The sequence below is a fragment of the Macrobrachium rosenbergii genome, chromosome 43 (assembly GCF_040412425.1).
Source record: "Macrobrachium rosenbergii isolate ZJJX-2024 chromosome 43, ASM4041242v1, whole genome shotgun sequence".
In the NCBI taxonomy this organism is placed as follows: Eukaryota; Metazoa; Arthropoda; class Malacostraca; order Decapoda; family Palaemonidae; genus Macrobrachium; species Macrobrachium rosenbergii.
Window position 1 is genome coordinate 51,516,425 of NC_089783.1, and position 25,675 is coordinate 51,542,099.

Here is a 25,675-nt window from a genome sequence, read left to right on the forward strand (position 1 = left end):
AAGAAAAATTCTCATTTGGAGTACAATAAATTATCCATTTTGATAATGCTCCTCCGCAAATTACTGAAGCCTCCCAGATGTCCACCTTTTTTAAATATTTGTTTCCTATATACCCACATCAAAATTTATTTCATGCCATATTCATTTTGAAAGCACATCATTGGGTAACATTTACAGTATACTATGGTGTTTTCAGGTTGTAATATGCCCACAACATGTATCTCACGATAACTTTGTTTTTTTTAGTTATGATGCACAGAATTATCCTCGTTACATCCATATTTTGTTATGTTCTTAGCTAATTTTGATTGGAGTCATCCAGGAGCTAATGAGTTGCTGAAACTTGGAGCATTTGGTGTCGATCGATCTCTTGTGCCTGGCAGTGGATGTGCTGTAGATATTTTAGAAACATTAATGAAAACATGCAAAGTCTAGAGGAGGAGCAGGAGGTAGTGGTATTGGCCTCAGTGGAATCACCAGAAACTAAAAAGCATACCAAAGGTGGGCACGGACAACGCATGAGAGAACTGAATACCTTCATGCCACTCTTGGCCTTGCAGGCACGATAACAGACAGTACAGACAGCCACATAAAGACCTAAGACCAACAGAGATCAAACGAGGGGAAAGTTTTGCTGAGAAGGTGAAAGAGACAATAAAATGTTTCAGTAATCCTTTTGAAATCGACAGGAACGTGATGCACAACGTAGTGACTGGTACACCAGTGCCGGATGAAACTGAATATGATCTTTTGCATGCAGAGGAAATAGGGAAAAAGTCAATGGATGAGTTTTCAGAAACAAGACTAAAGATCAATTTAGTCATGAAAGGCAACTGGATTTTTTTTTTTTTTTGTCCCATCGAAAAGAAAAACCTAAAGACAATGTGCAATATGACTAAGATGTTAAGATTAAAGCCAAGCTAAAACAAGACGGTGGGGTATAGAAATCAGAAAAATATTGCGTTTCAGCTTTTGATTAAATGTCACGAGTTAGACGTAAAGGTAGATTTCAGAGAAGTAATGGAATACAGCTTAACACCTGTGGCATACTCGTTAGCAACTGCAGATGGTTTCCCATCGAAAACTAACAAAATTAAAGGATTTGCTTATCTCACAAAAAAAATATTGAATCAATTGATGCTTCGGAACTGCTGCACGTAGATATTACAACAGAGGATGGCAACGCACTGTTTTATTACATGAAACAACAGCCAGAGACTTTATTCGAAACAAGTGAAAGAAACCCCTAATCTAACTGACAGACTAACAGGCTTGGGTGACCTACACTGAACACCAGGGAACATATCGTCCCTGTTTTGACGAACTGGTGTAACCCATTTTTTTTTTTTTTTTTTAAGTCTTCCGATCAAAGCTACTCATTTATTGATACTTTATAACATATCAAGACTTCATCTGCCTTCGTTGTCAGAATTCCAGAGAAATTTCCACAAAGGATGAGCTAAACAGAAGCTCTGAATAATACCAGAATCTTCGAAGCCTATTTTCTCAGCATGAGGAAAAAAAGGAAAACAAGAAAAAATAAGGTGTAGATGATCCCGACCTGAACTGGGACAAAAGACCCCGGCAATAAATTTTGAAAAATTGCAGAGGCTTTCGCTCCCTTCACATTTCAACAAATCGACTATACCAGACGAAGGTGTCAACAAAAGGTACCTCAGTTCTCTAAGAAAGACTAAAAGAGGAATTACAAAGGGGTGTTATTTAGTTCTGCGTGAAAAAACTCACGGACGTTGGAATGATACAATCTTTTGGGCGGAAGAAAGATTCACGGGAATAAAAGTGTACAGTCTTTTGGGTGAAAGAAAGATTCACGGGAATAAAAATGTACAATCTTTTGGGTGTAAGAAAGATTCACGGGAATAAAAGTGTACAATCTTTTGGGTGAAAGAGAGATTCACGGGAATAAAAGTGTACAATCTTTTGGGTGTAAGAAAGATTCACGAGATTCAATCTTTTGGGAATAAATAAAAGTGTACAGTCTTTTGGGTGAAAGAAAGATTCACAATCTTTTTGGGTGGAATAAAATAAAAATGTACAATCTTTTGGGTGAAAGGGAGATTCAAGGGAATAAGAGTGTATCATAATTATCGTTATGTTTTATTTAGATAAGTTCATAAAGACCGAGCCATGAGGCTGCGAATTTTCGCTTCAGACTTTCACTTAATAGAATGCCTATGCATTATATTCCGTTCTTTTCACCCCAGAAAAACAAAAGCAAATAATTTTTCGAAAATAATGTATGCCCCACTAAATTAATTTTAAACGCGATGCCTCTCACCCTAACGCAATTAGCGGTGAATAATGGAAAATTGACCTCGCAAGCATATTGAAAAAATTACCCTTTACTCAATTTTGCTCTTGTTGGTTATTACCTGATCCCCGTTTTCATAAAATATTTGGGTGGCTACAGAATTCAAAACACCCTTCCTCATTCAGCCACAAAAGTTTCGAATTTCCCTGTGAAATATTATGCCATTAGCCCCTATCTCTGAAAACTTTCAAGGGAAAAAAATAACAATGGAATGAAAATGGACATATTGTTGCCATATCCCCGAGAAATTTGACCATCAAACGCTTGAAATATATTCTCCATTTTATACACTGAATACGGGGCACCACGGCAAATGATTTAACTTGATCTATTTCCCAGGGCTATTGTACAAAGGAAAAATATTACCTGAGATTTAAAAAATTAACTTGAAGATGATTCAAAACTGAAAAACGTCAGATTTTCTGAATGATTCAATCTGGAACAATTTCTGTTCATGATAGGAAATACACTTAGTTAAAGCATCTAACCTGTGCAGAAACTGAATGAGTTTTATGAGGGGGCCAATGAAACTTGACTGATCTTGATCTGTATATGAGAGAAAAAACAATAATTATTATTAAAAACCTTACTGCAATGAGCTTCTATGAGAGAAAACAAAAGTCTTTACAAAGACGTGTGCAAGAGAAAAAAAATACCGATTATCCCGCTGAAAGAGGGCCAGTGAGCTTTCCAATAACGTGGGTCTAAACTTCTATATCTCGTAGGCGATAAGGAACTTGCTGATTGTGCCTTAAATGGAAAAAATCTCGATTTCTTAACATCCCGATTTCCTCATAGTTTTTCGGATACGCTGATCACTACAACCTTTGAATGCCAAGGATAATTAGTGATAAGCATATCGAAAAAACGTGAGAAAACCGAGAAATAAAATCAGAATTAGTGATAAGCATATCGAAAAAACTTGAGAAAACCGCAAAGTAAAAGCAGAATAACTGATAAGCATCGAGAAAACGTGAGAAAACGGAGAAGTAGCAGCTAGGAATTACTTATAAGCATCGAGAAAACGTGAGAAAACGGAGAATAATAGCAGAGTGATAAATATCGAAAAAAAACGTGAGAAAACCGAGAAGTAAAAGCAGAATAACTGATAAGCATCGAGAAAACGTGAGAAAACCCAGAAGTAAAAGCAGAATTAGTGATAAGCATCGAGAAAACGTGAGAAAACCCGGAAGTAAAAGCAGAATTGCTGATAAGCATCGAGAAAACGTGAGAAAACCCGCAGAATTACTGATCAGCATCGAGAAAACGTGAGAAAGCCGAGAATAATAGCAGAGTGACAAATATCGAAAAAACGGGAGAAAAGCGAGAAGTAAAGGCAGAATTACGGATAAGCATCCAGAAAACGTGAGAAAACCGAGAAGAAAAAGGGGGTCCTTGAGCCCGTTAAAAATATAAGGAAATTTAGAAGTTCAAAGTCCATTATATCTAATAACAATAAGCGGAAATTCAGGAAGTCCTCAGGCCATGGTTGCTATTTAAAAATATGAAGAAATCGAAACGTTCATGAGAAAATTGAGTTGTTAAAAAATATGAATAAATCATGGAGAGTAGAGGGCAGTTTGGCTATTAAAAATATCAGTAAATCAAGGAGTACATAGAGAACACTTTAGGTATCAACATAAGTAAATCAAGGAGTTTAGAGGACACTTTAGCTATTAAAAATACGAGAGTCCCGAGGTTTGGAAGTCAACGGCGGTTAATAAAAAAATATATCTGGCAAAAGTGAACTGTAGATTCTTTACTATTACAATCACGTTTTGTAAAAGATACAGAAAATACTATAATGATTTGAGTGAGAAAAATTCACTCATTATAATAGTTTGCTCAAGAGCAAAAAATACTGCAGTCATTTGAGTATGAGAAAACAATTGCAATAATTATTTGTAAACAATTAAAAGACAACTACAATGATTTATATAAGAAAAAACAATTTTCAATAACGATTTGTATAGTAGGAAAACTCACTAAAAAAATTAGCTATATGACTTTGTACTAAAAATCATTACCATAACCATATTTAAATAAGAAACAATATTTACTATGAAAATTTTGCAAATTAACATTTATTACCATAAATTTTTAAGGGGAAAATAAAAACAAATAAAAACAATTTTGAAGAAATTAGTTCAATCCCAACATCATAATAAGACCGTCAAATTTTTTAAAGATGAAGTTATGAACACAGAAATTGAAGACCTCAAGCAATCACTGTCATAGGGTAATTTTCTCGTGCGTATGAAGCCGAAAAAGAAATATTCATTTACATATAATTACACAAATTAGCAATGAGCAATTTACAGCATGAAACGCTAATGAGGGCATAAAAGACCCCGTTATTTACCTTTAAATCTACAGAAAACTCCGCCTACTCATAAAAGGTAAACCTAAGTGGTTTTTTTTCTTTTGTAATGACGGTAATTTGTCCGAAGTTTACTTGAATGTAACGTCAAATACAAATAACTAAATCTTAAAAACTGACGACACAATATATATATATATATATATATATATATATATATATATATATATATATATATATATATATATATATATAAAATATATATGTATATATATACACATACATACATATATATATATATAAATATATATGTATATATATATATATATATATATATATATATATATATATATATATATATATATATATATATATGTGTATAGTTTATTCCTTGCATTTATTCTACATCCACTGACATACGTATAACATATATAAATATATATATATATATTTATATATATATATATATATATATCCACTATATATATATATATATATATAGGATATATTTAAAATATAAAATATATCTTCATATATATATATACATATATATATATATAGGATATATTTAAAATATAAAATATATCTTCATATATATACATACATATATATATATGTGTATATATTTAAAATATATATATATATATATATATATATATATATATATATATATATATATATATATATATATATAGTTCTATTCCTTGCTTTCATTCGAAATCCCTTGACATAAGTAAGAGCAAGAGATCATACCATTTTATAGATTGAAACATTGATCACCTCTAGCTCGGAGCATCCGCTGCATCCAGTTTACAACGCATCAAGTTAATTGCAAGACCAACGAAATCATTCATTAATTAATGAAACCCCTGCGGCGGAGTCAGACGCTCAATGTGCGTCATCATAATCTTTATTCTGCGTTCGCAAAGCTTCTATGGAATCTTTCTCTGGTGACGGCGCGCTATAGCCGTATCTATATCTATATCTATCTATCTTTATATGTCTATATATAATATATATATATATATATATATATATATATATATATATATATATATATATATATATATATATATATATATATATATATATATACTATATATATAAATTACATAAATATATTTCCATATATATATATATATATTTATATAACATACATACACATATATATACATATATATATGTATATAAACAATGTCATACTTTGGCTCCAGGGGTAATACAATACAGCGTCTGCCACATTCATGTCTTAACTGTCAAAACATGGATGATCACCCTATGAAGCACAACTTCCAAAACATTAGCACCTTCATACAATTACACAGAATGTTCAACAGCAGTGCATCGAATGCCCCTACAAACATCGCGCCATTCACCCCTGTCTTACACGTGCTCGCGTGTTTCTTGGGTGTTAAGGCCCTTCCGTTCTAAAACCTCTCTCAAACCATCCATCCAGCCCTTTCTAGGTCGTCCGTTTTTCCTCTCCCCTCCTAACACCTAAGAATTTTTTACTCAGTCTTTTCGACTATTCTTAACTTTACACCTATGCTACCTTTTACCTCATTGGCATTTACCATTCAATCTTTTCTTACATAAATATAAACAAACATACAAATGTATATATATATACTGTATATATATATATATATATATATATATATATATATATATATATATATATATATATTATATGTATACATATACTCTATATATATATAAATATATGTAATATATATTTGTGTTTGTGTGAACGTAAATATATTATGTATTATATATATTTATACACTACAAACATGCACACACATATATGTGTAATATATATATATATATATATATATATATATATATATATATATATATATATATTAGTAGCAGGGTTTTTAGTTTAGGAAACGTGTGTTTTTTATATAGTAATTATGAGACACAAACATTCACTTTTAATTTTTTTCAGACTTTCGAATTCAACAAAAACAAGAGGTTTCCTTATCCCCTAAGTATCTAAATGTCATCAGCTCCCTAAGGAAATTATAACAGAACGTCAGATCACAAAAGGAAGGAAATCATTAACGTGTAACGGTAGTTACATCTGAATAAGGCTAATTAAACTCTATACTAAACAGGCGCCAGTGTAAAATACTGTAACAGCATTAGCTGCTTCTTATAATTTCAACGAAAGCTCTCCAGAACGAAATGATCTGCCTACACTGTGCCACTCACCTTTACAACACAAACTTCCTTAGTCCTAGACATCACATCCCTTTTGTTCCAAACCGCAATCCACATCTAGCCAGTACTTTCTATGTCTATGTCCTCCTCTCCTTCCTAGAACATTCAAAACTATACTCTTTTCACGAACGTACTGCAATCCATTCTTCCTACTTGACCAAGTCACCTCAAAACAACTTAATAGTTATCTTCCCATCTCTTTTGTGTCTTCCTGTTCTTTACCCTTTCCATCCTTGCTCCTCATACACTTAGAAATCAATTCATTCAAGAACTCAGCCACATCTTAATCCTATAAGGATGAGTTAACTCAACAATACCCTCATGTCTTTGAATTGCGTCTTCCAAAGACCTTCTTCTTCCAGTCATTAGTTTATACCCACCTGCCTTCCTTGTATCACTTATTCTGTGACTCAAATTTTCTCATCTCACAGACATCTGTTACATTTTCTCACAAGTGCTTCATTTATCGATACGAAAAATCACCTTAGGGTTATTTCTCCTTCCATATTAAAATTCACAGTTTCGTTTTTAATGGCTTACATTTACTTTCGGAATCTTGATATTGCACACATTCACTTTCAACTTTCTTGGTTCATATACATACTCCTACATACGTACGTAAGTGTGTGTGTGTGTGTGTGTGTGTGTGTGTGTGTGTGTGTGTGTGTGTGTGTGTGTGTGTGTGTGAAATTTAGAACTAACTTGCAGGTTCCCCTCACCTTTCCTTGGCGTCTTGTCCCCTACTCATATTAGGCATTCCTAAGTCCTTCATCGCCTTTGATGTGGGTTTGGTCTACCAAGTTTCCCGATAATTATATATTGCAGCTTCTTTTCTAACTACTAATATCTGTCGGCCAATTTTCAGTATGCTAAATGACGCAAAACGCTTGGAGTTTTGAGTCTGCGGTTATGATTTTTTCTCTCACTGAGTTTACTGATAATATTTTTAATATTAACCTGACGTTTGCATGATTAGTCCACTTGGGTAGAGTATTTCAAAACATAATATTTCGTCTGATGTTGAAGGACAATGCACAATAGTAAATTCTGATTGTTTAACTGTTCCTACTGCCAGGACCTTTGCGTTTCAGCTTACTCTTTAAAAAAAATATATAAACAAGTAAAACCACAGAAGAGCTTGAGAAACCACTTTCCCCAAGTTATCATAGTCACGGGCTTCAAAATGCTATTATATATATATATATATATATATATATATATATATATATATATATATATATATATATATATATATATATATATATATAACATGTAGACGTAAAATATAAGAATAAAGGTAAACTAGGAACTTCGGACAAAATAAAGTGCAAAGTAATACAAGTAAAGGTTATGATAGTTTCACTAATGTCCAAAGCCAGTAAAATGTCAGGCCATCAGAGGAACAAATACTGTGCGTAGACATCTACGCTAACAAAAGATAAAAAATTACCTTGGCGATGACCCAGAACCCCCCCAACCACCCACAGTCGCCCACAACCTGCCATGAACTCGACCTGCTCCTTTAAACATTGTTGATAATATCAGCGCGTGAACTTCCGCATTATCAAGCACAGGATATCCGGTGTTCCGATTCACAGAAGAAGAAAAAACCACGACATCACAGGAGAATGGCGATCACAACAAGAACAGCGCCGCAACGAAATAAAAAGAGACCCAAAAAGAAGGCTTTGTCCTTGGGAACGCCACTGCGTATTTGTGTACTGCACTTCCTCGTGGAAGCACCTTCAAAGCCGACGAATTCATTTACCTGTGATACCCGGTGGCCCACCTGTCACTTTCAACAACTAATTATGATAACCCTCCGAACAATGATGCTTCATTATGTATCACAACAAGCGTTTGGGAGAATAAACATCAGTCGGCCAAGGCCTTTGAGTCCTCTACAGAAAAATCTCAAGTCTGATCAACACCAGGAATGACCATCAAAGAGACAGCAATTACTCAAAGTTATAATGACTAGGGCATGTCGAACTGTCACCTGCACGAAGCGCACGTGACAAACAAAAGAGAGAGAGAGAGAGAGAGAGAGAGAGAGAGAGAGAGAGAGAGAGAATAATTACCGACTGTCATGTTCGTGCTATGTTTATTTACATTCTAAGGATGGGCTACCAAGAAAACTGGACTCTCACATTTTGGGAGAGAGAGAGAGAGAGAGAGAAATGCTAAGCTGGCACTTTCGTGTTGAGTACATTTACATTCTAAGGAAAGTCTTGTCCTGAAGACAAGACGGCGGCCTTTTGAAGCCAGACACGAAACGCGTGGCGTGACTGCGTCGACGACCCTAAATGATGCAAAGGAATGCAACTCGTCCGCACAACGGGGCGACTTCCCGATACTCATTAAGTAATCATGGAGAAACTTTTAACGCATCGTAAAGGAACGCTCGTAAAGAATTTGATTTGCTATGAAAGTTTAGCGTTTTCCGATGGCATTTGCGCTAATGATAGCATAAAATTAAGGGAAATATTTGGCGGTTTCTTTGGGGCAATGAATGAGAATGATGGAAAATGGAAACGATATATAACGTATATGTGTGTCTGTATGCATATACGTATGTATTATCATAATATATACATACATACACACATAATATATACATACATACACACATAATATATACATACATACATATATAGCCTATATGTGTGTGTGTGTGTGTTTGGTGACTAGTGATGACCTTTCAATTTTTTGCTACTATTTCTGAATGGGTTAAATAATCATACCTTTATGTAAGGAATGCGATCATTCCGCTTTACCTTTGCCAAAGAATCAAACTCCGATCCCCAGCTAAATACTCAGGTTTCACCGAGAGAAGTTTCAATGCTAAACATAACAAACTTGCCGGTTAATCTTTTCAAAAAGAAGTACGTATGACTATTGCTGATTTCATTCCAAATGCAACGCTTCAAAATGAAAATCACTCAATAATTTCTAGCTGTGTTGACAATAAGCGTCTGCCGAGAGTAGACAGAAGAGATTACTAAGACATTTTCATGAAATATGTTACCTCGAGGAACCACACAGTTCCCGAAATGTTAGTTCATCCAGCAATGTTTATATGATTCCTTCAATGAAGATCCCACGCAGAAAATTCGACTTCGTTTTTGATGTCTGAAACTGTATTATTCTAAAGTTAATCTCAAAGATGCCCTCTACTTAAGATTCTCTTGACCAGTTTACTCTGGAATCGAAATTTAGTTCTGTATATTACCCTTCATAAAACTGAAAAGCTAAGGTGTTTAAAGCTCTCTTCTTCCAGGCACGTTTACAATGCACTGCGTATCTTTATACAAAATTGAGTTGTCTTTGTCCGAGAGTTTCTCAGTGTCACTGGCTTCCAAGGAGAGCGCAACGCCTTACTAATTTTAAACATCAAATTACTTCAAATCTCTTTCCCTACGTGTAGTTCCATTACAAATATATACAACCTTCAAAGCGACACTTCCACTTCACTTTCCTGCCGCTTCACTGAAACAAATTACGAAAAAAATGAAAGCGGTTAAAATAAGTGAGGCTTTTGAGGAAATGGCTCTTCATCATGATCTGGCAACAAGTTATCTCCTACCATACATATATTTTGAAGTTTTATTAACTGAAAATACAATGATTTAAAAATTTATATATTAAGATCGTAAAATTCTTCTCTTCTCAAGCGTTATAATTCTGCTAGAGCTAAATAAAAGGGGAGACAAATATACAAAATCACGTAAAACCCAATAATGTTTAAAATTACTATAAACTCAACCCACCCAAAAAAAAAACGAAATCTTATTACTTATAAAACTGATTCATAATAACTTTTTCCTGTTCAAGACCTAAAGAGATTAAAAATCTCTTCTCACATTGCAGAACATTATAACATTACATAATGAAGTGAAACAAATGGCCTTTACTTTCTGTAAATCCGGTCACCATTTCGGAAAATCTCTACAAAACATTTTAAGAAAACTGAATTCCTCCAAAGTACTGGGAAAACCCTTCAATTAGTCACCTTACTTGCAAACCGATCTCTCTCAGGTGTTTCTCAGGTTCTGACCACTCTTCTCATAAAGTAATCACCTCATAAAGTGAAAAAACTGGAGAAAGGAATTATTCTATATCGTTAATAATTAAAAAATTTAACATCCAAGTTCTGTTACGCTCTCAATATCTCTGTGATATACAAGAACATCAATCCATTAAGTGCGACTTGTTGCACCCACAATTTCGTGAATTATTCTGCGCTATCTGTAAATCTAACAAGGACTAACAAGGACTTGAAAACAATTTTTGGTTTTTCTCTGGATTCTCAACAAAATTTCCTAAGGGTTAACGGGCAAAAAGTCCCCAACACAGTGACATAAAAGCTCCCACACCCAAAGGAAAGACGTTAAAAGCTCTTGCCAGAGCAGCGGGAAGTTCAAGACTTCTGGTAATTATGAAAGTTAACTAGAAAACTAACAAATGTCTGTGATTTCGTGTAGGCATGGATCTGTGAGACAATTCAAAGAAAATAACAAAAGGCGTCACTTCATACTCAGCATTTAGAATGCGTCAGGGGAAAAAATTTAAACGACGCAAGGATACAGAAATGTAAATCATTCAACTAGGTTCATAACACAGGATGCATTTACGCTACCCTTCAACTTTTAAATATGCGTGAAATAATTTCATACCGAAGTGATATCTAAATAAACTGAGCGGCTGGAAGCTGACGGTTCTGTGGTTATGAAAGTGAATGACAAGGGTTCTACAGAGAAAGATGAACGAAAGGTAAGATTTACAGAATAGCAGGTACAAAATAATGTTGGGAAACTTCAGCTCTATACCACAAGCAAATGGCTCAGCAAAGAGAAGGTACATTGAACCAGTGCCAAAAAGAAGAATGTCGCAACAAGATTAGAAGAATGTCGCAACAAGATTACAACAAGTTTTAGCCTAAAGTCAAGGTTGAAAGAGGGATTGGGCTGACAAAGAAAGAAAAAGGAATGCAAGTATAAATGATGAATGATGTCCTGTCCATAACGTAAAGTAACTACATAAAAGTGAAAAACTGTCAACTGTACAATTACAAGTCCTGGCTTATAAAAAAAAAAAAAGTGCAGACATTACGGAGGAATGCAGGAAGGCATAAAAATGGATCCTATCTTAGACAATGTAGGTATTATCTGTGGTGCGTCACTATATTGTGATCGGAAATAACGAGTAAAAAGCCACAATGATCTAAATGAGAGACTGTATTTTTTTCCAAAATACAAAAAGGATAAAACAGGGGAGCTTTCGACCCTTTTACTCTGAAGTTAAGTATACCTTAGTTTAACCAGACCACTGAGTTGATTAACAGCGCACCTAGGGCTGGCCCGAAAGATTAGACTTATTTTACGTGGCTAAGAACCAATTGGTTACCTAGCAACGGGACCTACAGCTTATTGTGGAAACCGAACCACGTTATACCGAAAAATTAATTTCTATCACCAGAAATAAATTCCTCTAATTCTTCGTTGGCCGGTCGGAGACTCGAGCTCGGACCTAGCAGAGTGCTAGCCGACGACTCTACCGACTCGTCCAACGAGGAACTTATAAAATGTGGGTATTTATGAATGAGACACTCACCAGTGTCAAGCTTAACCGCATCACAGGAAATATGTCTCGTGGGGATTAAGGAGGATAATCAGAGGAGGGATGATGTCACCGATACTGCGAAGAGGTATATAATGTAATAAAGAAAATGACAACGATGAGGAACTGGATGGAAGATTAGACATAAAACCGGCCATCGAAATCTTTAAATCTGTTGAAAAAATATCCACATTTACGGAGCATATTTCGCTGCCACTTAAAAAGAGCTTAACGCCAACCGTGAAAACCTGCTCCTCCACAAACCTAGCACACAAAAACACATAAATTATAATTTCAGATGAAAAGGGCAGAAATCTATTATTCAAATTCGAACCCAATTAGTTTCCTTTCCATAGAAAAATGAAAACCGACATGTACACTTAATTAAGTCGGCCCTAAACCCCAAAACAACGGACCCGCTGTTTTATTGGCCGCTTTAGACGTACGCCCACTCACATTTTTCCCTTTTAATTAGTGGTTCGAAATGCGTGACCGATAAACACACGCTAGTGCAATTTCTAAATTCCTGGAATAACATATTACAGCTATCTCGCCAAACGGAATAATAAATAAATGTTTACCGTTATTTGATTGTAAAAGTCGTTAGCAGTGACTATTATATATATGCATACACTGTATATGTATATGTGTATATATATATATATATATATATATATATATATATATATATATATATATATATATATATATATATATATATATATATATATATATATATATATATATTTATATATATATATATATATATATATATATATATATATATATATATATATAGTATGTGTGTATAAATATTTATACACACACGCACATATACATATATATATATATATATATATATATATATATATATATATATATATATATATATATATATATATATATATATATATATATTATATATATATATTTATATATATATATGTATATATATACATGTTTTAATACATCAATTATAAGGGAGCCTACAGAAACGCCAGAATGTGGAAAATAAAGGCTATATTTCAGAGACCGAACTGTCTCTCTCCTCAGGCAAATAGTGAATGGAGAAAAAGTTACAGAAAAGCGGTATTTATACCAGAAGATCCATAGGTCTGCCGTTAAGTCACTCCAGCTGACAATTTATACATATATATACATATATATATAATATATATACAGTATACATATATATACATATATAAACACACACGTGTATTAAACCTTTCTTAACGGATGTAAGCACGCTTCTATCTCAACATTTGGATTAAACCTGCTCTCCACTGTAACTGGACACACAGATAAGAAATTGCGTGTAGGGGTCGCAGCTTCCGACCATTACTACGCTTCTGCATTTTACAAATTGCGATAGCGTTTCGCATTTTGAAAATGACTCGCCAAAAACATTTCTATGGACCATTTATGTACTGAGTCTAGACGTTCTTAATAATTATACCTTTACCACCTTATTTCACCAAGAAAAAGAAATTCTATTAGTTTTTATTTAAACTTGAAGTATGCTGTCTCTCTATTAGAAGGAAACTACTATAAGAGGAATGAACATGAATATTAGATATCTTTCAAGCCTAGAATGATCCGTACAAACAAACAAGAGACAAATTTTTCGCCTCAATCATATTGGCCAGCTCTCGATCTATATGCCCTAAGAAGGAATAAAACAAGCCACAAATAAGCAAAACTAAAACCTGTTTCTTTTTACGGCAAATGAAAACGGCTGAATGAGGAAATTTTCCGTAAAATAAACCTTGAACAGAAAGATAAGGGAACAACGGCAGCCACTCAGCTGGCAGCATCTGATAAGCATCAGTAATCATAAAGACGGAAGTCCCTTTTTATCCGGGGACTAATTACAACGCAATTCATTAAAAAGGGCCCCAATGAGAACCTGTGCAGGATGATTAGCGCCGCTGATGAAGCTGATGATCGCTCAATGGCGGGGGACAGCAAATAAACAGGTACTCGAATAAAGAACTTCCCGGATTCGTTAAAATCCCAATTTGTCTGTCAATCAGTCCGTCTGTCTATCTCATTTCATTTGCAGGAATGTTCTTGTTTATGAAGCGTTGAAATTCCGGCATGCATTGCTGCTGATTATTATTATTTTTTTTTTCCAACCATAAATAAACTTCAGTTGCCACGGGTAATCCAGGATATTAGAGAGTTACTGCTTTATGAAACATGAGCGTGGAGGGATTTTTAAAACATAAAATTTCTAGGTTTTCAGTTTAATTGCCTAACATTGTACTCGCAATGAAAATGACACAAATCATTCATGATACTAATGAAAATGACTGCGTATAATGAAAATACAATCCCATTACATTATTTCGCTTATAGTTTTCACATACATACATACATACAAACATACATACATACACATAGACACACATACATACATACATATATGCATACACACACCCCTATATATGTGTGTGTGTGTGTGTGTTTTCCTTAAACAGAGTGGCTCCCGAAAAAGACAAACGCAGTTTCACTGGCTGAGCCATCTCTTCCAGGAAGGCATGACGACTAAGGCTTCGTCCACCCTTCATCCTTATTATTCATATTTGGTATGCATGGCCATCAGTCACAAAATCTACCTCGTTACATTGATATCCATGATTGACAGTTTATCTAGTTGCGTCTTAGCGGGGAATAGCGCATCATCAAAGAACATTTGGCAAACCCATATTACGATTATTTGGTTTTCGACGTCGCAAGTTATTCAGTTATAAATTACCTGATTTATGTAGTTCAGATTTGACCTTAAAGGGTAGTTAACCGTGGTTTCTCTCCCTTAACTCAAGTGGCTTTCGTTGTTCTATATGGATGGCATCACTCATTCAGTTGGCCACGGGCAAATGCAAACAGTCGAGAAACGATTTTTCGGACCCCTGCAGATGCCTTAAAAAAAAGCTCGTTACGTCGTTCCTTTGACAGATTCATTTACATATAGTCTTTAAATGAAGACATCTCAAATATCTAACTATCTAAGACTAAGATCTAGAATATTTCTTAACTTTAATATTCATTCAAATATTTCAAATATCATCGAATAGGTAATGATACCCTGATTTCAATATAGACATACGTAATCAAAATGGAAATTCCTATTGCCTAGACTGAAAAGCGTTAGAGGGATTCGAAACAAAACGGTAAAACCAATATAGAATCATGAACTAATAAGAAGGAATAGAAAAATAACAATGCATCAACATATCACGGACAGTACAGAATACTACCTTCAAATTCTTTAAAATGTTCAACTTTCCCAATTAAGAAAGCTATCAATAATAAACCTCAAATATGAGGCATAATAAAGGCAAAATCCAAAGTGGAAAATAAACAATTATATTCTGTATAAGTTCAAAGAGATAAAAAAAATAATATTCGTATAATCTGGAAAACAGATTACACGAATATTATTGAAACAAATATTCCCACACAGAAATGAGCATATCTCCCCTTCTGCGTTCTTTCACTAAAACGCAATTTCACTGAACGGGGAAATCACCGGAGAAAGCACGGATAAAACTACCCCAAAAACTATACAGCCTCAACGTCAATTACTGTGTATATATATGTGTAATTCTCATCATATTAAATAGTTCCCCATAGCAAGACCACCACAAACTTCACCACTGTTGTGCGTCACAGCTGAGAGAGAGAGAGAGAGAGAGAGAGAGAGAGAGAGAGAGAGAGAGAGAGAGAGAGAGAGAGAATAACTGCCGTAATCAATTCAAAGCAAACTTTTTCCACCATAAATAAAAAAAACACGCTAAGGCCTCAACGAGGTAATGCTGTGTATATATATATGTGTAATTATCATCATATTAAATAGTCCCCATTGCAAGACCACCACAAACTTCACCACTGTTGTGCGTCACAGCTGAGAGAGAGAGAGAGAGAGAGAGAGAGAGAGAGAGAGAGAGAGAGAGAGAGAGAGACTAACTGCCGTAATCAATTTAAAGCAAACTTTTTCCATCATAAATAAAAAAAAAACGGTAAGGCCTCGACGAGGTAATTCTCATCCCACAGGAAGAAACACTTCAACGAATGTAGTATTTAACTGGAGTATCTTTTCCTTCAACTATGCAAAGTCCTTAACCCGCGTCTAAATTAATCCGTTTTCCTCGCCAGGTCTCACTCGACTACCATGCCTCTGCAAAATATAATATACTCCTCTTGACGCTTATCGCTGTTTATACCTATAAAATTTTTATATTGTTTTTATGCTTTCTACCTAAAAAAAAATAATTCTATCATTCTTCATAGCTTTTAACATCTACCCTGAAATAGCTAAAGAAGTCAAGTAATTTCATTCATAAAAACAGTCACACAGACATCCATCTTATCATTACGAGTTCTGTTTGCCATTGTAAATTTTACCATGTCAATGTCTGCAATCGCCTATCTCTTCTGTAATTCTCAACTTGAGAATTCTCGCTATAATTCTGTTCTCCGTGATTTCTACAGAGTTCGCCTTTCAAAGAGAAGCTTTCATAGCTTCCTTCTGGCTCGATCCACACTGCAGGTCCATTATCAATCTACCTTTTCTTTTTCCTTTTCTGTTACGTAGAATTTTTATGAAAAAAAAAAAGTTTGATTTCCTAATCCATGATAATATAAACGACAAACAGAAACTAAAACCGTGTTTTGCGTTTTTAACCGAATCCAATTCCTGTTATTTTATGCATTGCAAACTTTCTCTATTACTTTCTGATCAAAATTAAATTAGTATGAAAATTTTACCATATCCTTTATTTTAAAACTTTCAACAAAGCATATTTACGATAAATGTTTTTTGTTTAAATATGCCATTACATTCACCGCCATGATCGGCAAACATCTGTAATCTTCGTCACTGCGATGATTTTGCAATAATAATAATATATGCATAAACGAATGAATGTGATGATACCAACACGTAATCATATCCCGAAGTAAACATTAAACTTTAAATAAAAATAAATTATTTATAGGAATTCCTAACAAGACATTCTAAAAAGCAGGCATCATCTTGAAACGCACAAAACCTTAACCTAGGGATTAGATGATGATCCCAAGACCAATTTAAACGTCGGAGGAAATATCACTGCACTGAGACAAAACGGAAATCCCCAACGCATCTTGCAAAGGAAGACTCCCCACCGGAACTACAGACAAGTCACCCACTCCCGACAGTCGCCAGTAAGCCTAATAGCCGTCAACCCTACATCAAAATTCTACCACCTCGCGCTATATCAAAAAGGCCTACTCAGCGTTAATTTCCTTCCAATTAATTGGCCTGTCTCTAAAAAGGGGGTCTGCGTCAAGCGAGAGAGAGAGAGAGAGAGAGAGAGAGAGAGAGAGAGAGAGAGAGAGGGGGCAGGGTGGTTGAGTTACATATGTAAATCAAATTGTTTAATTATTTTAAGGCTAATTACCTTATGAATTTGTCTTCTTGGTAATAGGTAAACTACAAAGCACCGGAGACTAAATCTTTTCATTTATCATCTCTGAAACGTAATTACAAGATGCAGGAGAGTCAATCAGTGTCTGCAAACATGAGGTCTTTTAAATCACCCTATTGCAAAAAACATCTACTACCTAACCCATCCGGTGACTTGAAGTAAAAAAAATAAAATAAAATGACGGCTATGTAAGAGAGGGTTCGAGACGAAAAGCCCTTAATCAAAGAGACGTTACGTACCGTCCCGGAGCTAGAGTCAAAGGTACCTTACTTTTGCGTACTTAATCAGTGAACAGCGGTGGGTGCCTCTAAACGATGATTTCCACGGAGAAAATAAATATATGGATACATACTATGTCCTAAAATATAAAGAACGCTGTAGTATCATAAGTATGATTAATCAAACCATCGAATATCCCTTGATTATCTAAAGGATAGGCCAAGAAAAAAAATTTTTAAAGCTCAATGAAAACACCATAAAGATGAAGCTGGGAAAGTCAGACCAGAGATGGAAGATATTGCATAGAAAATAAAAGAAAAAGACCAATGCTAAAAAAAAATAGAAGCTTTAAGTAAAGGACAGAGACCAACACTGTTAAAACAGAAACCTTTAGGACACAAACTAATGCTGCTAAAGTAGAAATCTTAAGTAATGACTAGTTTGACTTGAGTATTTGTTGTAAAGTCGAGTACAGAAATTATTGTGACAATTGCAAAAAAATAAATAACAGTGTATACAAGCTCCTATACACGTAAGCGAAATCACAAAAAAGAATATCTTTGACGTGAGAAAAGTTTTGTTTGATCATGAAATGAATGTACTCCGCAGAATTTAAAACGCATTTCCTTTATACAGTACCTACCACAAATCATTCAGCTAATTATGGGGTGCTTCTTTCCACTTAAATTCAAAATAACTATCCTTTCCTTCTTGACTGTACAATTAAAAGAATATTCACAAACGATTAACTAATGGCTACAGATAAAGAACATTATCCCATGAAATTTACATTGTAAAAATATACAGTACAGTGAACTACCTGAGCAGATCAGGACAAGCCCGCTCGCTGAACGCCTCACGACAGTCACATACCAAAACAGATATGCAAGCAGTTATTAAATCATTTGATGAACCTAAACATATTTAATTTTGAAAGGAGTAAACATATGAGAATTAACCACAAGAAGTGGTGTCGGTTTCTATCGGGAATAAATAAATAAAAAATAAAATCATTCTAAAGGCTACAAATCAATTATGTTTTCTGAAGTAATATCGATTAAGGTAGCTATGTCCGAACCCAGTTTTCTTAGCTTAATTTAGTGACCGTCATCGCAAATGGCAAATTATCTAACCATAGGGACTTATTGTTTTTAAAACGTACTTAAGACAACACTCATAAAAATCGTAGATATGCATTTAAGAGTGTCATGAATATAGAAAGTTTTCCTTACTTGATATACAAAATAGAATGGAACAGAATAGAATATAGAATTTAGGACAAAAGCAAAGCGCTGGGACCTATGAGGTCATTCAGCGCTGAAACGGAAACTGACTGTAAAAAGGTTTGAAAGGTGTAACAGGAGGAAAACCTCGCAGTTGCACCATAACTCAACTGTTAAGAGAGGGTGGAAAGTAAGATGGAAGAAAGAGAATATGACGGAGGTACAGTTAAGAAAGGAGTTGCAGCTAGGGGCCAAAGGGACGCTGCAAGGAGCCTTACGTAATGCCTACAGTGCACCGCATGAGGTACACTAACGGCACTAACCACCTGCCGGGACTTGATATACAGATTGGCGACAATGGTTGACAGACCTCCAAAAAAACATGCGCATGCGCTGGTGTGACCCTTCAGCCTACAGTCAAACCAAATGTTGTGGAACATGGCTGTTGTTTACAAGTCTGCGCATCCTCAGGACTTTTAATCCGACCCATGTTAATCTCTGCATTCCCCCATGAGGATACTTAAATCCTGCTGTAAAAATCTCCTTACTTATCCCAACCCTCTACAATGACTCATGCTTTTGTTAGGTTAAATCGTCCTTATACCAAAGTGAATTTTGCTGTCTAACAATATTAGATTTCCTGCAAGTATCCCATTTTTCATTTTACTTTTTAAACTTTGTCATTGCACTTGTGATGAGAATTTCCTTTCGCTAACTCTTGCATATTTTAATCCAGTCTCTTCTGGGACGTTATAGAGAGAATCTTTGTAACAGGATTCAAAAATTTCTTTCAATTCATGGAAGTTGTTGTCCAACGATCATTTTTAAAGGTATGCGTTAGTTCCCCCTTTTCATCTCTGGAACTTTAGATTTCCTCTCCGCTATTCCCCCTTCTATACCGTTACGACAATGTATTGCAGCAATGCTTACCATAGTCACATCATTTGTATGTTACACCACATTATCAAATCTGTACGGTGTAGTCTGATTTTCTTTCATCCATTTAAACAAGAATAGTGGTAGAAATTAATACTCGAGCCTGAGCAGTTAGTTATGTCGTGAAGTAGCCTTTTATGTAGTAGTAACGGTGGGGAAGTGGGGGGAGGGAGAATACAGTACAACATTGTCGTGTTACTTGCATTCTTGTGCTGATTTAGTGGTGTGGCACAGTGTAGCTGCATCTACACTTTACAACTTCAAGTGAGATTTAATAAATAATATTGGGAAAAAGTAACAACGGCCGAAATCTACTCCCTTTCACGACAGTTTGGTTTTACTTTCGTGGTGAAACTGTGTATAGTACTACCCAATGCTACTTTACTCTCGATACTACAATAGTTCTTAAAAAATTCATCATATATATATACATATATGTGTATATATACAGTGTATATACACACAAATATATATATATATATATAATTTACATATAATAGTGATAGGCAGGCAGACACAGATTTATAAAAAGTCGCCTGTTTCTCCCCTTCTAAACAGTATTAGCGCACAATAAAAAGTCTTTCATTCTCGGGGCAAATACTGGCTGCAATGAGCTGAAATAATTGCGCACACAGATGTTCTGATGATGAAAACTAGCTGTGTACAGCAATAAATGACCTTACATTTCATCCATTTCAAACTGGTTAGAGTCTTTTCGGAAAATCTTTCCCCTTTACGGCAGAAGAACCGTTAACGATGTTGTGAAAAATTCACTCGCATTTGAGAAAAACATGTCTCTCTCTTTCTCTCTCTCTCTCTTTCACGCAAACACACACACTCACACCTTTCTCATCCTCTACCTCGCTTCTCTTATACTATTTCTTTTTCTCAACTTTTTTTTCTTACTACGCCTAAAGCATTCAGTCCACCACCTCAGTGGATGAATCTTACACGAGTAGCGGTGCCCTCCTCTAGGCCTACACTCCCGAATTCGATGAAGAGGTCAAACTTATTAGGTTAGCGTTAAGCCTACTAATGGCAGCGTCCCATAAAAACGTGTGATGTGTATAAACCACAGTATCGACTGCGTACGTATTTTTCCTTCTTATGGATCTGTTTACAGGGCGGAAACAAAGAAACATTAGTTTGCCGGAATTCCTGTTTTGGCAAATCAGCAGACTTGAACAATGCCGGGTGTCCTAAAGCTTATATACCCAGTAATTTTTTTTTTATATAAGAAAATGCACAAGAAAAATTTTCCCATATTAAAACTATGAACAGTGGGGGTATACAAATTCAAACTGAAAGTTTGTTGAATTGTGTCCGAACTGTTACAGAAATATAAATACTTAGGCCGATCAAGTTAAAGGGAAACCTCTAACGAAAAGGAGTTTCATTATAATAAACACCAACAGGCACAAAATGATGATACATTACCTTAAAGATCTAAGTCTCTAAGACATTTTTGACCATTAACAATTTTTCTGCAGCACAAATTACTGACTAATCACATAAAAATCAAACAAATTAAATAATCAGAATCCACACTACACGAGCACACTGAATACTAAGTACCAACGCAAATAATTATATTACGGACGAGTGTTTTCACATTATGAAGTCTTGACATATATAATGACCAAACCCTCGGTATCTTGTCTTTATAATAAAAGGGCATTTTGTTTAATTACCTGCGAAAATGAGTGATTCTGACTGATCTATTCTAAAAGAAACATCATATTTCGCGTAAGAGAGCTCACTTTTTGAAAATCCTGTTTATAGATATTTATTTTGCAAGTCACAATGACTTAGTAACATCACTTACTACACAATCACTTGTCTGGCTCATATGAAATGTATTACAAACCTTAATTCATAAAAAGTAAAAATCAATCACCAATTATTCTTTGTTAATGACCATGTAAGTGGGCGAACTTGCAACCGCCAAGTACGAAATGGACAAGAAGACAAGTTTGTCAAAACCGTCACATTAAGAAACTCTTCCATTTTTAACAGGTTAAAATACATGACACACGACCATCTTTAAACATCAAGGATATACACCACCTGAACGTGTGCAATTTGCCCCATTTCATATTCCGACCATGTCAAGTTTGGCTAAGAGGGGCTCATCCCTTGGAAAATGTCTCTCTCTCTCTCTCTCTCTCTCTCTCTCTCTCTCTCTCTCGCTTCCCGCTTTTTCAGCTCTTGCCCTTTAAACCGCGCAATGTGACACGTGTACTCAGGACAGATTTGGATCTAAGGTCTCAGACGAATGACGAAATTTTTGGAAATATCTTTGAAACTTTATTTTATGAAACTTTGTATATCACACGTTATATCTGTAGTCCATAAATCATAAATTATCAACATTATAAAACTTAGATGTTATCAATGCACGTTCCATGGTTAACTTCGCTTATGTCAGCCTAAGCCTACCGTGAAAAAGTATGTTCTACTCGTACATTCCACGATAAGTTCCACTTATATATATGTTTGTCAGTCATTTGTTTCTAAATTCTCTCTCTACGACGCTGGCTGAATATGTGGACGCATGCAAGTTGTGGGTGATACACCAAAGGTAGTAACTTTAGGCTTATGTCAACCTTGTAAATCCATGCTCGAACTGGATAAGTTTACACCAGAAATAATTATTTTGCACGCATAAAAACGGTATATACACCAAATATTTACGCAAACAAATAACGAGCAATTGCTTAAACTTTGTGAACATAGGCATCTACAAAAAATCCTGCAGACGAGGTATGATTTAAGAAAAAAACGCATTATACAAAAAATTGAATAACCCGAGACCTGAAAACACCAACACAACGAAATTAGGGTTCATTATAATTTACACGACAAACCACATTTACGTCTACGAAAATAATAATAATAATAATAATAATAATAATAATAATAATAATAATAATAATAAACAGTGAATCCTGCATTCAAAACCAGCATGAGATCGATCCCCATCCAGGAAAAGTTTACAAAAGTTCCCGGGATGAAGACAACGAAGGAGGGAGTGCGATGGGGGGAGGAGGGGAAGTGGGGGGGGGTGAGTGGTGGGTGTGTCTTATACTTACCCGCAACAAGTAGCAGAACTGTCAGGACCACGAGGATTTTGAAGACGGTCCTCCACGCCATGTTGTCCGTAATGACGTTCTTCACGTGGCTTACTCCTGGCATTTTCTGTGCGGTAGTTTTGTTCCTAAAGGACTTAAGGACAACTGACGAGGACCAATTGGAGTGAAGTGCTCTGGTGTCCTTTTCGCCCCCCCTCGGCGAGGGGACCTCGACACCTTCCTTACGTCAGTATGCTATACCGAAGGAAGGATTGCGAGCGAGGGCAATCCCTTCAGGGATAATGATAAAGTTTCCAAAATTACGTCACCAATCCATTTTTTTAAAGTTTATTGTGCATATACAGTGAAGGGAAAAAAAGTAAGTTTATCAGATAACAAAGCTTCACCCGTAAGATAGCAATAAACACCGAAAACAAAGAAAAAAAAAACTAAAACTCGAACTCAATTCGAATGAGCTCAGTCGGCAAAATAAAATCTAATCTCACCAAAGCGTTGTTCTCCCTCCTCGGGATGGAGAGAGAGAGAGAGGGAGCGAGAGAGAGCGAGCGAACGGAAGAAGCGTCTGACCTCTCGCTCCGACAGCCGCGCGCGAACTGGCGGGAAAGCTCGAGGGGAGGCGGTGCTTATTGACGGTCATCATGTGGAGGAGCGAGGCCGGATTGGACGAAAAATTTTTCATAACTTTTCCCCTCTTCCGCCCGCCCGTCCGTTCGTTTATTTCCGTAACGTCTCGAATGTGTGCGATTTTCTGCTGCACGAAATTCGTGTCCTGATTTATTGCCGTTCATATTTCATATCGTAATTACCGAAAGTTTTGTATCGCCCGTGGTGCGTGATGTATGAGTCATCTCTCCTATGAACAATGATTACGCGGTGCTGATGTTTATCCCCGGTGTTTATCATCATTCTCACGTGGACCTCCATCTCCCCCTCCTCTCCCCTCCCCCCTCCGTTGTAGGCTACGACGATTCATTGTTTAAAAGTAACGCCGCTTAACTAGTCATTGTAGCCCCCGCTGCGAACTTGACTCTAAACGGGGTAACTACCCAGTTAAGGCCTCCTCCAAACGAGGAATTATGTCTTTAAATGACTTGATAAATTATTCTGGCGGATTATGCAAACATCTGCACCTGACGCCAAACTTAAGGCTCCTTCTTGGCCCTAATTTATGTGAATGAATATTAGTTACGCTAAAAGCAGGTAGAAGGCTAAAAGGAAAAGGAGCAGAGGAAGAGTTCGGAGGAAAGGAAGAGATAATAGACCATGGTGCTACTTTTGCTTGTTATCTAGGCGTCACCTACTCCGAGGTGCTAGCACTAAACACCGTGTGGTAAAATGCAAAGTAGATTGCCGCACGATGATATCGGTTATTAATATAATAATGTAAGATTTCATGTGTAATATGATAAGCTCAGTCTTGTCATTAGTGCTGAAATGTGTCCAAATATGGTCTTAGCACTGAAGAATACGTTAATTCACTCAAGTTCTCTGTGCCTCAGCCTTCATGGTTTCATGAAAGTTTTGTAAATGCGACTAAATTTATTGCACGTAGCCAATTAACTGAACTGACTGTGGAGGTTGTTTACTATTATTGAGAAGCATTATATGTTAACTTTGGTAGCTTTTATACTAAATATGTGTGTGTGTGTGAGTGTGTAATTTAAATGAAATCATAAATAATGCTTCGTTTAACCTATAGTAGAGTTTAGTAGATATTTAAAGGTTTAAACACGTGTTCACATTATTTTTTCCATTAGTATTATCAACTTTTGGTCGGTCTTACGTCTCATTATTTTGAGTCAAAATATATTGTTTTAATGTTAAGAAAAGATTCTAAGGGCAGCTCTCTCTCTCTCTCTCTCTCTCTCTCTCTCTCTCTCTCTCTCTCTCTCTCTCTCTCTCTCTCTCATTATTAAGACTAAGTTAAGTTTAGCCTATATGCTACAGTATTTAATCTCAGAATTGTGAAACCTCGTTAATTAGCCACACTCTTTATAATTACCTAAACATTTGGTCATTTAAATAGAATTGATAACTTTTTTCGTATGCGTTTCAGGCTCACTGATGGCTGGAGGTTCCAGTGGTATATGCCATCAATCCTTCAGATTCCTTAGACTTTACTTTTTAATGGAAGAACTTCGCAAGCATCGGCCATAACAGAGAATCTGCACCATATCAGTTTATAAGCAGCTGCTGTTCTGATAAATAAAGAAAATCAACGGTCATTTTTTGAGATG

At 35.5% G+C, this 25,675-nt stretch overlaps 1 protein-coding gene across 8 annotated transcripts in view; it reads right to left on the bottom strand.

Annotated features, from left to right (window-relative positions):
* LOC136828892 (sushi, von Willebrand factor type A, EGF and pentraxin domain-containing protein 1-like) overlaps positions 1 to 24,036 on the bottom strand; it is a 757,486-nt gene extending 733,450 nt beyond the window's left edge. For 7 of the 8 annotated variants that reach the window (XM_067087201.1, XM_067087203.1, XM_067087199.1 and 4 more), the window contains exon 1: positions 23,439 to 24,033. In XM_067087201.1, the coding sequence (XP_066943302.1) occupies positions 23,439 to 23,541 (103 nt within the window). In that variant the 5' untranslated portion in view covers positions 23,542 to 24,033. Of the gene's footprint in view, positions 1 to 23,438 lie in introns of all 8 variants that reach the window. The other variant, XM_067087200.1, reaches the window with a different exon arrangement.
* Between the last annotated feature and the right edge of the window lie 1,639 nt (positions 24,037 to 25,675).